The 14786-nt window shown below is 23.9% G+C and overlaps 9 protein-coding genes across 9 annotated transcripts; 5 read left to right on the top strand and 4 right to left on the bottom strand.

Moving 5' to 3' along the window:
• Window positions 1–53: 53 nt before the first annotated feature.
• On the top strand, window positions 54–526 carry cand_003240 (uncharacterized protein; the record flags this gene model as incomplete). Its single annotated transcript, XM_067210570.1, has 2 exons — window positions 54–323; window positions 386–526. The coding sequence occupies 2 exons, from the start codon at window positions 54–56 to the stop codon at window positions 524–526; spliced, it is 411 nt and encodes a 136-aa protein (XP_067067155.1).
• Window positions 527–1243: 717 nt separating this feature from the next.
• Window positions 1244–2026, bottom strand: cand_003230 (uncharacterized protein; the record flags this gene model as incomplete). Its single annotated transcript, XM_067210569.1, has 1 exon — window positions 1244–2026. The coding sequence occupies one exon, from the start codon at window positions 2024–2026 to the stop codon at window positions 1244–1246; it is 783 nt and encodes a 260-aa protein (XP_067067154.1).
• A 239-nt stretch (window positions 2027–2265) lies between these two features.
• Window positions 2266–3078, bottom strand: cand_003220 (uncharacterized protein; the record flags this gene model as incomplete). The annotated part of the gene is made up of 1 exon (XM_067210568.1): window positions 2266–3078. The coding sequence occupies one exon, from the start codon at window positions 3076–3078 to the stop codon at window positions 2266–2268; it is 813 nt and encodes a 270-aa protein (XP_067067153.1).
• A 404-nt stretch (window positions 3079–3482) lies between these two features.
• cand_003210 (uncharacterized protein) lies at window positions 3483–5306 on the top strand (the record flags this gene model as incomplete). The annotated part of the gene is made up of 1 exon (XM_067210567.1): window positions 3483–5306. The coding sequence occupies one exon, from the start codon at window positions 3483–3485 to the stop codon at window positions 5304–5306; it is 1824 nt and encodes a 607-aa protein (XP_067067152.1).
• Window positions 5307–5502: 196 nt separating this feature from the next.
• On the top strand, window positions 5503–5925 carry cand_003200 (uncharacterized protein; the record flags this gene model as incomplete). Its single annotated transcript, XM_067210566.1, has 1 exon — window positions 5503–5925. The coding sequence occupies one exon, from the start codon at window positions 5503–5505 to the stop codon at window positions 5923–5925; it is 423 nt and encodes a 140-aa protein (XP_067067151.1).
• Window positions 5926–6168: 243 nt separating this feature from the next.
• On the top strand, window positions 6169–7194 carry cand_003190 (uncharacterized protein; the record flags this gene model as incomplete). Its single annotated transcript, XM_067210565.1, has 1 exon — window positions 6169–7194. The coding sequence occupies one exon, from the start codon at window positions 6169–6171 to the stop codon at window positions 7192–7194; it is 1026 nt and encodes a 341-aa protein (XP_067067150.1).
• Window positions 7195–7368: 174 nt separating this feature from the next.
• On the bottom strand, window positions 7369–9108 carry cand_003180 (uncharacterized protein; the record flags this gene model as incomplete). The annotated part of the gene is made up of 1 exon (XM_067210564.1): window positions 7369–9108. The coding sequence occupies one exon, from the start codon at window positions 9106–9108 to the stop codon at window positions 7369–7371; it is 1740 nt and encodes a 579-aa protein (XP_067067149.1).
• Window positions 9109–9545: 437 nt separating this feature from the next.
• On the top strand, window positions 9546–12365 carry cand_003170 (uncharacterized protein; the record flags this gene model as incomplete). Its single annotated transcript, XM_067210563.1, has 1 exon — window positions 9546–12365. The coding sequence occupies one exon, from the start codon at window positions 9546–9548 to the stop codon at window positions 12363–12365; it is 2820 nt and encodes a 939-aa protein (XP_067067148.1).
• A 469-nt stretch (window positions 12366–12834) lies between these two features.
• cand_003160 (uncharacterized protein) lies at window positions 12835–14448 on the bottom strand (the record flags this gene model as incomplete). Its single annotated transcript, XM_067210562.1, has 2 exons — window positions 12835–14147; window positions 14217–14448. The coding sequence occupies 2 exons, from the start codon at window positions 14446–14448 to the stop codon at window positions 12835–12837; spliced, it is 1545 nt and encodes a 514-aa protein (XP_067067147.1).
• Window positions 14449–14786: the final 338 nt, after the last annotated feature.

Raw genomic sequence — 14786 nt, 5'->3', positions numbered from 1 at the left:
TTTTTTGTTCTTATTTAAGGAGAATTATTTATTTTAATAACTAGAGATTAGCTATGAAAAATGAAGTAATTTATGATGAAAGTTATGTACCTATGCAGCAGATAAACCAAAAATTAAATAAGATAATTTCACCAATTGATGATATTGCAAGTATAAATTCAATATCAATTTTTCGAAAAAAAGTAAGAAAGATGAAACTATGGTCAAATTATGATCATATCTTTAGAGTTGCTAGAAAAGAAGGAAAATGGTATCTTAGACATCAACCAAGAGGGGAAACTTTACAAACATTGTATTCTAAACGTTTAGTTGATATTTCCAAGGTAAGTATTAAATCCATTAACTAATTTTCTTTTTGTTATCATCTAAATATATTTATTTTTAGGCACCATATAAAGGATTAGTTGTTAATCCAATTCCAATAGAAGTTCTTCAAAGTACAACTCAAATTATACTTAATAGCCATAATATCCCTTCAAATTTACATGAATTAGTAAGCTCCTTTATTATTTATAGTTTGAAATAAAGTTACTATTTTAGAATATATACTCACTCATTTCTTTTTTTCTTATATATTGTAGACTATTACACAACAATAATACTGTATCTTAATAATTCAATCTCAAAATTATATATCTTCTAACAAATTATAAATAAGTTTTAATAATTTAAATTAGAATAATTAATATCTAATTATTTCTTAGAATCTGATCATATCTACTTAATATAATTATACTTAAAGTTATAAATCCTTGGTCATTTACTAAGTACTAACTAATCAAATAAAGAATAAATAATATTCATTATAAATAATAAAATAAATTATCAATTATTATAGTAGTTATATTCTTAAGCAGGATAACTACATCAATTATAATAAACTTCATATTGCCAACACAATTACAGTCTAATTTATCAGTACTATACTACTAGTTATATAAAAGAAACTAGAAAAGTCGTAGGCTAATTTGTAGTAAATAAGCCAGTTACATATTAATATTATCTTATGGATTCTTTGAGAGATTCTGTAGAAAATTTCTTTATATAAATTACAATTAACCACTTGATATGTAGACACAATCATATATTAACCTATCTATTCAGTATTCTATTAGTTATTGAGACCAAAAATTAAAACCCAGATTATTAATATTAGTTGAAAAAGGTACTAGTTATTCCAAATTACAATAAAATTACCTATATTATTCAACTTAATAATTATCTTGGAATATATTTAGATATATTAATAAATATCTGCATTAGTAGTAAAAAAGTCTACAGGTCTTACAAATTTATTTGTACCAGGAATAATCAAAGATTTGAAATATCGACTATCTTCATATGTAGAAATAACTTCTGTATTCCTTAATAATCTTGCCATTCTTATAATACCAGGGTATCTATTTTTAATACAACCAGGGGATACTAATTCAATAAGTACAACAATAGAATATAATGTAATGTCAACAAATGTTATATATTTATTACCTATAAATGGTCCATCACTATTAAGTGCATTGTCAATAATCCCTAGATAAATATTACTATTTTTAATATTTAAGATATCCCTACATAGAATATTACCATTATTTGTACGTAAACTATTTATTATGTTGGACATAAAATCATTAAGGAATAAATTAACCTGTAAAGATCTAGAATTCTTCGTAATAGTATATGAGGCTAAACTTCTTGTATATATAGATAGTAAATATATATATATAGAATTTACATCACCTAAATATCTTATATTATAATATTTATCTGTTAATAGTGGAAAGTCTGAAACAAAATACCCCATATTTAGAATTCTAGAAAGAAATTTATTACCACTCCCACCATTATAACTAAATCTTAATTCTTTAAATGGTATACCACTAGCCACAAGTAAATATCGAACATTCTGACATAGATCATATTCATTTGTTGAATATACAACAAGTGTCCTGCCAGTTATTGACCTTGCATATAAATTTGGTATATTTGTTAAAATAACAGAAACTAAGTAAATAAGTACCAATTTCATTTTTCTTCTACAAGAAAAAAATTAAAAATAAAGAGATGGCAGTATCCAACTAGTAGAGACACACCATATTTTGTAGTACCCCTTGGAAATTCAGCGCTTATATGTGTTATATCATCTTGAGTCTAAAATAAACATAAATTATAAAAAAAAAGATAACTCATTATTTAACATTATCTACTATATTATAAATACTTAATATATCATTATAAGCTAATTATATTAGATATTTTAGATATAATTTAATCAGATATATCAGTTGTTAATGTTGGTGAATATATAGAACTACTTCTAAGACTATCTAAAGCACTGCTATGATCTGTGTTATAAGGAATTGACGGAATTGACGGAATTGACGGAAGTGATGGAAGTGATGGAAGTGATAGAGTAGAATTATCACTATTATCCAAAATATAACTACCTTCACTATCAATTTCTCCATAATTATTTCCACTTTGATCATCTTCACTATTATTAGATATTGATAATTCTGTTTTTATATCAGAAAGTGTATCAGTTATTGTATTATTTTCTTCATAATCTTCAGATTCTCTCATATCTATATCTTTCAAAGGGATTGTTATATCTTCTTCTCTAATATTACTCACTTGAATAGATTTTGCTACATATTTAAGAGGTTGAATTGGTAGTTGTGATATAGGTTGAACTTCAAATACGAATAATTTTGGCATTTTCACAGGAATTCTTAGTAACTTCATTGGATCTGATTTAAAATTGATTTCTGATTCTACACTAATCTCACTTTGAAGTTTTTGTATACATTCATTAATTCTTGATTCATCTTCAACAAAATGATAATAATTTTTATAAGAGATAAGTAAATTATATATTTTACTTTTTTCATTATCTAATAGATATCCAAAATTATTACATAGAAGAAAAATATCTTCCATTGATAATAAGTTGATATCTAAATCAGAGATTGTATCATTGATACTACTACTATCAGTAGATGATTTTACATTTTTAATTTTTAATAAAAATATATAAAATAATAAGAATATAAGATAATTACTTATTAAATTACTTTTCATTTTCACAATGTTTATTTTGATAAATTTAGGTAATTATAAATTATACTAAGTTCTATATATCTATTTATTATTAGATCTAAATTTATACTGGCGCTAATATTTGTTGTATATTAATAATTAATAGATAATATATTGCTATAATATTAAATAATTAGATAAAATTGTTAAAATTTTAATAGGAGGAATTTAAATGATAATCTTTTTTTTAATTAAATTTCTTAAAAAGAAAAAAAGAAAATTTTATTATTTAAATTTCTCTTATTAATGAGACATGTACACGCGCACACATCTAACATAACATTGTCTAACTATTTTAAGAAATATAATAATAGTTTTGTTTAAGAAGAAACAAGGTTATTTACTATAATTTGTATGTATTTTATTTATTATATGTTAATATTTTTATGACTATGCCAATTGTTTGTATTTTAGATTTATATGAATGGATAGTTAACTATAGTAATGAAGAGACACCATCTAATTATACAATATTGCATGAAATAAGAAAGTGTATTAAAAATCATTTAAAGACTCAGAGGCATTGGTCAAGTACAGTATATGAAATAAAAAGTAATATAGATATAAAGTTTAAACAAAAAAAAAAGAAAAAAAAATGTAATAGAATTAAAGATAAATATTTAGAAGTTGATAAATTATTTCCAATAATAAAAACAAAAATAAATAGACCATTGACATCAAATTCAATAATAAATTTAACATCTTTTCCAATGTTTAGAAGGTCTTTAGATTCTGTTTTATCATCATCTTCTTCATCAGATGAATCAAATTGTTCAAAAAAAAGTATTAATGATAATAATAATAATGGAATATTTATTATTAATAATTCATCAAGTCTTTATTCTCTAGCATCATATATTGAAAATATTTTATTAATAAAATGTAGTAAATTATCTCAAAATTTAGATAATGATAAATTACATATTGAAGCAAATATTCCATGCTTTCTTATTTTTTGGAAACAATTTGAAGATTGTATAAAATTTAAAAATTGTTATCTTAATGAATACATATCATTATGGCAACAATTAAGGGATGTATTATTATTAACAGGATTGTCTTTAAAGTATCCTACTTGGTCTGGTTATCAATTATCTAATATTATTAATAGAGTAATACCAGAAAAAATATTATTAAAAGAAAATTATAAATTAAATAATGATATGAAATTAGAAGATCCAATGATATATGGTTTTAATGAATTAAACTACTTTTTTTTAAATCATCCAGATGATTTTTTTGATTTAAATACAGTTAGTAAACTTATTCAAGAAGAATTAAAAAAAATTACAAAGTTAATAAATGAGAAGAATACAAAAATTTCTTGTGTAGATATTGAATTAGATATGAATAAAACCTCTTCTGATGTTATAATTAATTCTAATGATTTATCTATAGTTCCAAAATTAACTTCAAATAATGGTAAATTATGTAATTATATTGAGAGAACATCCTTAGAATTTACAATAGCTGATACAAGATTGGTATCATTTGATGATACTATATTTGATAATTATATATTAAATAAAGAAGATCTTAATAATTATATAATAAGATTATCAGATAAAATAGGATTAATGATTACAAGACAAAATATTGAAAGAGTGATTAATCATAATAAATTTCAATATATAAGACAATTAAATAATCAAAATTCGAATAAATATGAATATTTATTAACAATATTACAACAATGTATTCAAAAACTTAATATAGTAGATAATATTATGAAAGAACAATGTATTTATAATGATGAAATATTTACTAATTTTATTTCAAATATTGGAGATTTATCTAGAAATTGTATGGATATTGCTGAAAAAATTAATAATTTAACTATTAATTTATTAAATAATGATAATAATAATGATAGTGATAATGATAATAATAATGATAATAATAATAATAATTTGTATGATAAGAAAATATTTATACAAAAAAGTTATAATAAATCTATATTTTGGAGTTTTTTATTTATTTTTCTCTTTGGAATATTATTTATAATTACATCAAAAGATAAGATAATTATAAGTTCTAATATTAAAAATGATAATATAGAAGATTTCAAAAGTTTAAATTTTTATGAAAATATTTGGATGAGAAGTAGTGATTGTCTATTAGCAAAATGGGAGTATGAGGGTCAAAATATTAATATATGTGATATTATTGGAGATATAATTATGATTCATCAATGTTTTACAATCTTATAATATATAATAATAAATTTATTAGAACTATAAAGATAATAATATTTTTATTTAGATTTAAGAATATTAATAAAAAAACATCAATTTTAAATAGTTAAGAGAAACCGCAATCTTTTTTTTAGGTTTTATAAATTTATTGTAAAGATTATTATTGAATATTATATTATTCATAATTTCTTGGAATATATTTATATATAGAATGTTATCGGTTATTTGTATATGTATTGTGGATAGGGATAATCAGCCATTAGTTTGTAGAATATTTGATATTGAAGAAAAGGAATCATTACAATTTGCAGTTTATTCATCATTAGATCTAATTGATAGAAAACTTTCAAGTGATCTTAATTCAAATGAGGCATATATAGGATATTTAGGACCAGCTATAAGTATAAAATATGAATATGAAATATATGGATATTCAAGTTTTTCACATATTAAAGTTATTGCTATTCTACAAGATCATCCTGAAGATGAGGATGAATTAAAAAAGTTATTAAATGAGATCTATAATACATATGTTGATACTTTATGTAATCCATTTCTACTTCATACAGTAGAAACTCCAAAATTATTGCAAAGAATTGATGATTTAATTTATCAAGCTAAAACTTCAAATTAATAAATATTAGAAAAAATAAAGTAATAATAATAATAATAATAATTTAGATAAAATCTCAAGAGATTAATTAGTATTAGTATTATATATATATTTTTTTATTTCTTATATTAAATAAGAGATCATTTATAATAAATTACTTTATCCCCAATAAAATAAGATTTGAGCAGCGCTAAATAGATTTTTTTTTCTAAATTAGATATGCAATATTTTAAGTAGAGAATTTTAAAGAGATTATGATTTCCAATGGAAAATCTAAAAAATTATGAAAATCGTGAATATATTTTAAGTGAAACTACTACAACAGCATCAGATTCTATACCTTTTTCTAGTCAAGGCCAAATTTCAGTTTTACCAACATTAAAATTAGATGAACTTATAGATCATACATTTTCTATTAAAAAGAATAATCTAAATTGTAACAATACAACAGAAATTTCCGATAATATTAATAATTTAATAAATGGACAAGAAAGTGATAGTGAGGTATTATTACATTTACCTGAATTTGATTCAAGTATAAAATTTATACATGATGCACAAAAATTCTTTATGGCTTTATCTATAGCTGAATCTGAATTAGATCTTGTTAATAATTCTAAATTATTAAAAGGAGATAACTTAGATAATTCTGAAGATTTAATAGAATGTCAGAGTGGTGTAAATTGTTTGAAAGATATTCGTTGTTATGTTGAAGATTTATTAGAAACTGTTAATGAGACGAGAAAATCTACATATATTTTTGAAAAGTATATTTTTGAATGTTGTAATTTAATAGAAGAATCTTTTAATAATGACTTAACAAATAAATTACAAGATTATGATAAATATAAAGATGATAATTATAATCCAGAGTATTTAATGATATGCGAAAAACTTAAATCCCTATGTAAGAAGATAATAGATGACAATAATAATATGAGAGAAAAGTGTAAATTATATGAAACTGAATATAATAAATATTATAATTTAGATGAATCAATTAATAATAAATCAAATTGGATTAGATTTATATTTAAATTGATTTTTTTTTTTATTTTTTTTATAAATTTACCATTATTAAATAAATTTCTTGGTTTAGAAGAAAATAGATATAAGGAAAAAATGGATAATCTACAAAATATGAATAATATTATATTTAATAAGCCAAAAAGTATAAAAAATTATGTAGAGACCTTAAGTGAATTTGATTTACATGGATCATCTATTTGTACAATACTATCAGAACTTGATATTATAGAGAAATGTTTTACAAGAATAAGATTTTCTTAAGATAATTTTCTTTTTATCTTTAAATTTAAGAATTATTTAAGAAATGACCAAACTTATTTTTAATTGTAAATATTAATAATTTCAATGAATCATTAAGAGTATTTCCATTATAGTTATTAGTTGAGTCCTCTATTTCAAATTCATAATTTGAATTCTCTACCAATTCTTTTTTTTTTATTTGTTGTATATATTATCTAATTCTAATGATACTTTCAAGAATGTACCACGTGTAGATTTGGAAGCATTGTTATAATAATTTTCTAATAATTCTTGTGACATTAAAGTTGCATTACTTTTACATAATATTAATAAACTTTTATTATCTTCATATGGAAATTTACTATTAGATCTTATACTTGTAGATGTAATCCAATCTGTTAATGCTACTATTAATGTTTTATTTTTTATTATACTTAATGGTTGATTATCTGTAATTATACAATATTTTGTTTCATATTTATTATCTACCTTAATATACGATAAAACTAATTCTTCTAATAATTTTGCTATATGTGATGAACCAACAGAAAATATAACTCTACTAAATAATTCATTTTTTTGTAAGCTTGTTTCAATTAATTGTTCAAATTGATTTATATTTATTGGATGAACTATATATGATTTAGAAAAAAAGTTCAATGAAGTATGTACTAGATAATCCTTATAAATTAATGGTCCCCCTAAAAATATTCTATAAGGATATTTCTTAGTTTTATTTGAAACCTTAAAATCTCCATATACACCAACTATTTGACCAAAATTATTAATTAGTGGTAATCCAAAATATTCCATTTCTGGATATTCCCCTTGATTAAATTCAACCCAAATACCATCATCATCTTTAATAACAATACCACTTATAGATTTTAATAATTCTTTCGGTTTTAAAACATTTACAATTTCCCCAAGAATCGGTGTATAAAAATTATGTTTACTAGAACAATATAAATGTCGGAATATTTTAGAGAATTGTATTTCATTATTATCATCTAATTTAAATTGTAGATAACCATTTAAATCTAAAAAAGTATCAAATGAATAATATACTTCTTTATAAAAAAATATATAACCTAAATTTTTAAAATTATTAGTAATTTTAAATAAAATTAATTTATCATCTTTAATCCCACTTAATGATTCTAAATAAAAAATACTCCTAGATATTTGTAATTTCAAGATATCTTTCAATTTATTTTCATTTAAAATAGTATGATTAAATTTCCAAATACTCAATTCACCCAAAATATTATAAGTTGAATCACCAATTATTTTAAAATTATCATATATTGATACTAATTGTCCCAATTCATTTACAATTGGAAGCCCTATAAATTTATAATAGGCAGGTTGAATTGGAAACCAAGCATATATATATGGACTATTTAATATACACTTTCCCATTATTGGTGGCATATATGGTGAAATTAAAAATATTTTTTCTCCTTTGATATCAACTAAATTATGTACTTTTTCAGAACATAAAAATGTATAACTAATTTGATAAAGATTTAATTTATTTCCATTTATTTCAATTATATCATCTAAATTAAAAAACCCAGTACTGAAGTAGTATATACCACGATATTCAAATGCAAAACCTACTTCTTGTAATTTATTTTTGACTGAATATATACGAATAGAACCAGGATTATGTGGATAAAATTTTCTTAAATCATAACAAGGATAATATACCGTATTATCATCTAATCTAACAGTAGTAATGTAATTAAATAACGAAATAAATAAATTAAGAAATACTTTAATTATGTATATTAAGATATTACATAATAAGTCCTTGAGTCTTGTTAAGAAAGAAAGTCCATATTCCTTGAAATTATTATATTTACGACTATCCTCACATTTTTGGTATATCTGAAATTTATTTGAATTATTTTTATTTTGTTTATTACTCATTACATTTCTGACTAAATATAACAGGTTATAAATGCCTAATAGGCGCCAACTACTCCCTATAGTTAAATTTTGTGCAAATATGTAAAATATTAATATTTTAAAGGAGAAAGAGCGCTTAGTAATATTTAAAATAAAAGTTAATTTAATTTCATAATATTTACTTAAGTTAATATTACTTTATATAAAACACTCTGTATTATGATAACACGTTTTTTGTTAATACCTTAGTATATAAAAGAAAATTAAATAACTTTATCTTATTCTCATGAATAAATTTATATTTATTTGTATACTATCAAATATTATTTAAAAATTAGTAAATGGCGCTATTATCCTTTAAAATAGAGAATATAAGACGTAATTAAAGTGAATAAGACGTGTTGTTTCGATACTGGTAATAATACCATATCCTTAAATATTCTCCATTTCCTACAGATATGATCATAAAAAAGTTATTGCATATATTTATTATATTAATATTCTTATGTTTCTTGACAGTTGAATCTGTTATTAGATGTCCAGATATTAGACCTTTGTCATATTACTTATCGAGTCGTGGTGGTGGAATTCGTGTAACAGAATGTGTTGGTGTTGTATTAGCGGACTGTGAAAGTGAATTAAGTGAGGGTATATATTCTTGTGATGCTGTTGTTGTAGATACAAATACTAGAAATAGTCAAAGTTTACTTAGATATCTTGGTATAACTTGCCCAACAAATATTGGTCAAGGAGTTCATGTAAGTAGTGTTGCATCAAGAAATAGAGATTGGATTTCTACATCGAAACATATTTTTTGTGTTGCCTCATTAAGTACAAATCTTGAATCTGTATATAAAAGTATATTTGAAACTGCGATGTTGCATTCTGAAAAAGAGGTTCTTTTACCAATATTATCGAAATCAACAGGAAACCCTGAAGTAAGAGCTAGAGAAGCTGCTATTCATACAAGAACATGGTTAAGAAATAGATATGATATTCAGTTAGGTTGTCCCCTAAGAATTATATTTACAGAAAGTAATCCAGATTTATATAATATTGCATTAGAAGAATTCTCGAAAGCTTTCTCAAATAATACCCTTGCATTTCAATCAATTAATAAACCAGTATCTAATATACAACCTCAATTATTACCTTCAGTTCCATTACTAAGAGATTTTAACCAATATGAAGATTTAGCATGTCCTACAATAAAGAACTTATATGATTCATTACTTTTATTAGGAGAACCAAATATTGTACATTTGACATCATCTGCAACACAAGTGTCTATTGTGAAATGGGATATTCCTCCTGGTCCCTATGCATGTGATGGTATAGTATTGGATGTTGATTCTAGTGTGGCCTATCAAACATGTAAGGAATTAGGTTGTAATTTGAATACAGGTCCAACAACTGGGGAGATTGCACTTGAATCATTTAGTTTCCCATCTACTCCTTTGATGTGGTTTACATCTATTAAGAAGTTATATACTTTATCCTATTTAGATTTAAAATATCATTATGGAGGCGGTGATATTCTTATAGAAGCTCTTATAAATGTATATATGACTATATTTGATCATGCAAAAAGTAATAATATTAGTGAACTTTTAATTGTACCATTTGGTTTTGATGTAGAGGAAGATGGAGGATCACCAAATTCTTCTCTTTGCTTAAGAGCTCTAGGTGAAAGTCTACAACTGTTTCTTTCAAGTTCATATAATTTACATGTAGTCTTAATAAATAACCATCATGAAAGAGTAAGAACAATGATAGAAGTTATAAAGTCATATTTCATGTCTAATAATAACTTTATCCAGAATAGATCAATACAAACTAGTAATTTACATAAAGGGTTCCTACAACCTATTACAAAAAGTTCAATGTCATTGAGAGCAAATAGTGATACTTGTGGTTCTAATCATCCATTAAGTGAGTTGATATTTAATTTTTATGGCAAAAGATCTCAAAATCTTCCCATATATATTTCTTTCTTAAATAGTGGTATTCCGGGTATTTCATCCTGTGAATGTATAGTTATTGATGTAGCGAGGTCTGATAATGTGAGGCTGCTTACAAAATTTAGTAATACTATTTCAAGTTGTAAGAAAGTTGGTTCAAGTGAACTGAAGGTTTTACCAAATAGTAATACTATGAGGAGAAGTAGCCCTTCATGGTCACATTCAATTAGAAGGATATTTTGTGTTAATACTCGCTCATTTATCTATACAAGTAAGAGAGAAAATACTCGTGTATTGTATAGGAAAATTTTGAATTCTGCAGGAAGTCGTTGTTCATCAATTATTATACCTTTACTTTCTTTATCTCCAGGAGATAGTAAATATTCAATGAAACAGTATATAAGTGAGGCTGCAAATGCAATGAGTTCTTTCTATTCAAGTAACAAAAATATAGTTTTACAAACAACTCTATATGAAGAAAGTGATGAGATATTCCAAACAGCTTTGTATATATTTGCTAAACACTTCACCCAAACAAGATCCCAATCACCTTCATCATTAACAACTAATTCTGTTCTAAACCTGCAATATAGTAGATATAATCTTCCAACTTTAACTCAACAACTTCCATTACTAAAATTCAAATATAATCATAATAATAGTCCTACTCCTCGGAGATCAACGAATGTAAATATAAGTTCAACTACATCTAGAAGAAGTAATCTAGATTGTAAATTATTAATGTCATTTAGTGATGTGATCCGTAATCTACATGATTTTGTACCAAGGAATTTGTCTAGTAGAGCAAACCAAATATATTTTGTTAATACAGAGATTCCTCCTGGTCCAAAAAATTGTGATGTAATTGTTTTGGATGTAAATTCTCAAGTTTGTAGATTTATGATCCAGAAGACAAATCAAAGACTCCCTAATTTATTACCTACCGTTACTGTTCTTGCAAATATGAATTATGGATCTGGAAGTGGAGATATAACAGATACTTTAAATAGACTATATATTATTGATACTTCTCGAGGAAATAATGGTTACAGTTATACTGATATTATTGAAACAGCAATTATAAATCAAGAAAGAGATATTTTGTTACCAATATTTAATCTTAAAGAAAAGTTGATGTCTTCGAGGTCAGCTGCAAAAAGTCATGTTGTTGAAGTCATAAATATTATATTAGGAGTATTAGATTTATATGACTCACAACTAAAAGTAATATTCTATGAAAGTGATTACCCAACTGCATTGTTATTACAAAGTACACTTATTAATGTACTTTCAGGAACTTCTATTGTAATTACTTAATATATACAAATTGTGAATACATTCTCCGAAATTTTTGAATTATTAATCAGGCAAATAAATCGAGAACTTCCTAGTTTATTACCTACCGTTACTATTCTTGCAAATATGAATTGTGGATCTGTAAGTGAAGATGTCACAGATACTTTAAATACATATAATATTATTGATACTTCTCTAGTATCTATTGGTTATATTACTGAAGCAATAATTAGAAATCAAAAGAGATATCTTATTATCAATATTTAATCTTAAAACAAAATTGATGTCTTCTAGATCAATTGTAAAAAGTTACGTTATTGAAATCACAAATACTATCCTAGGAGTATTAGATTTATATGACTCACAACTAAAAGTAATATTCTATGAAAGTGATTACCCAAATGCATTATTATTACAAAGTACACTTATTAATGTACTTTCAAGAACTTCTGTTATAATTATTGAGTGAAGAACCAAATTGTAGATACACTTATTTCATACTTTTGTTTAATAATATTAAAGTTCCATTGTCTTGTATATTTTGACTTGTTGCATCTATTCCAAATAATGTTCTCGTTATTTTCCACTTAACTGAAACTATATATGTTAACATACTCAATATAAAACTTCCACAGATGAGCATAATCCATGTAGTAAAGAAATTTAAGCTAGGGAAAATATAAGATCCTATTACTAAAGATTTCCCGTCATATAGTGAATATGGGCTTGAAGGTGTAATTATATATATAAATATATAACGAATTAGAAATTCTTGCCATACTACATGAATAATATAAACAACTATACAACTCTGAGAAAAATGACATTGAATTTTGGGGGAAAAGTTTACTTTTTGAAGTAATTCTTCTCCAAATACTCTAAATATTTCTAACCATACCCAAGTACCCAATACAAATAGAAGTGTTGTATATCCACCAGAATAGCATGGATATGCCCACAGATATGTAACTAATAATTTGTTGTTAGGCCATGTAATAGCAGTCATAGTAATTAGTATTAAAGACTTTACTGGTATCATATTTTTTACAAAATTACTTCTTTTATATTCATTATCAACATCAAGCAACATATCTAGGAATCCTGCAATAAAAAAATAATTATAGAATATTATAGCTAATATAACTCTTAACTGAATTTCATTATCAAATACAAGTGACATTGAAAGATAATTCTGAGAATTAAAACTTAATTCCAATATTGTTTTTATGATATTATCTAGCCTATATGCCATAAAACCAGAACCAATATAGATAGGTAAATAAGTAAGAAACGAATATTTTAATAAATTACTTAACAAGGGGTATCTTCTTAATTGAATAAATATTGGGATAAAAATATAAGGTATAACAAAACAAAAAATAGGTTGACTAGGAAATCCAAGTAAAAAGTAAAAGATTAATACAGAAGAAGTAATTAATAAAACATGAAGTTTACAGTATTTATTTAAATATTTATATTGATTAATTAATTTATCATCTGAATAAGTATTTTTGAATATATGCTCATATCTGACTTTTAAGTATAAGAAACCTGGCTGATTAATAATTAATATAATGAATAACATTGGTAAGAACCAAAGCCACTCTAAACCAGAACATTTGAATTCAGCCAGATATTTAACATAAAAATCGATAATATTTAGAAAAGGAGGCTTAGGAGCGCATGGTCGCCATGATGATCCAAGATATGCTGCCAAAGCAACTACAGTAAAGTAACCAATGAATGAAGGTACTATTAATCGCCTCAATTTCCTAAAGATAAATTTCCTGTAGCTATAAGTTACTATATTGAAAAATAAGAAGTTATATATAACTGTTTGTTTATATAATTTTAAAATATTTATTTACATACCTGACAGGTCTAGTTTTGAATAAAATATTGCTCTACCTGATAAATAAAAAAATGTAGGCATTCCAAAATGTAGTAATTGAATAATAAATCTATCAGAGATATTTTCCTCCAAACTATTAGTTGGTATGATTCTTTGCACCGCAACCATCCCATGAACAGCTAGTACAAGAACACAGGCTACACTACGTAGCCAGTCAGTAAAGAAACAGCGAGACTTAAATACTTCCCCCATCAAAGTAATTACTACTAGAAATAATCCGAAATTTATAACTAATATTGAGGGGACAAAGTCCTCAGAAGTCTACGATATGTGTCTACTTATTACCTAAGGTAACGAGCTAAACTATCCATGTATAATAATAGTAAATATTCCCTAAATATATTAGAAGTAGAACTGAAACTCACTATCTAATGTATTTATTACTATACTATAGTAAATAGGAAATATTAATAATTTTCATGAGAAAAAAAAGAATTTAGATGATGAAGGGTGATGATAGATTACACTACTTTAAAAGTAAAAGGGGCAAACATATATCACCACACTATGCAACTAAGTTTACAGATCTA

The sequence above is a fragment of the Cryptosporidium andersoni genome, assembly GCF_001865355.1.
Source record: "Cryptosporidium andersoni isolate 30847 chromosome Unknown contig_53, whole genome shotgun sequence".
NCBI lineage: Eukaryota > Apicomplexa > Conoidasida > Eucoccidiorida > Cryptosporidiidae > Cryptosporidium > Cryptosporidium andersoni.
Note: the sequence above shows the minus strand (reverse complement) of the source record. Positions and strands in the feature narration are given on the sequence as shown.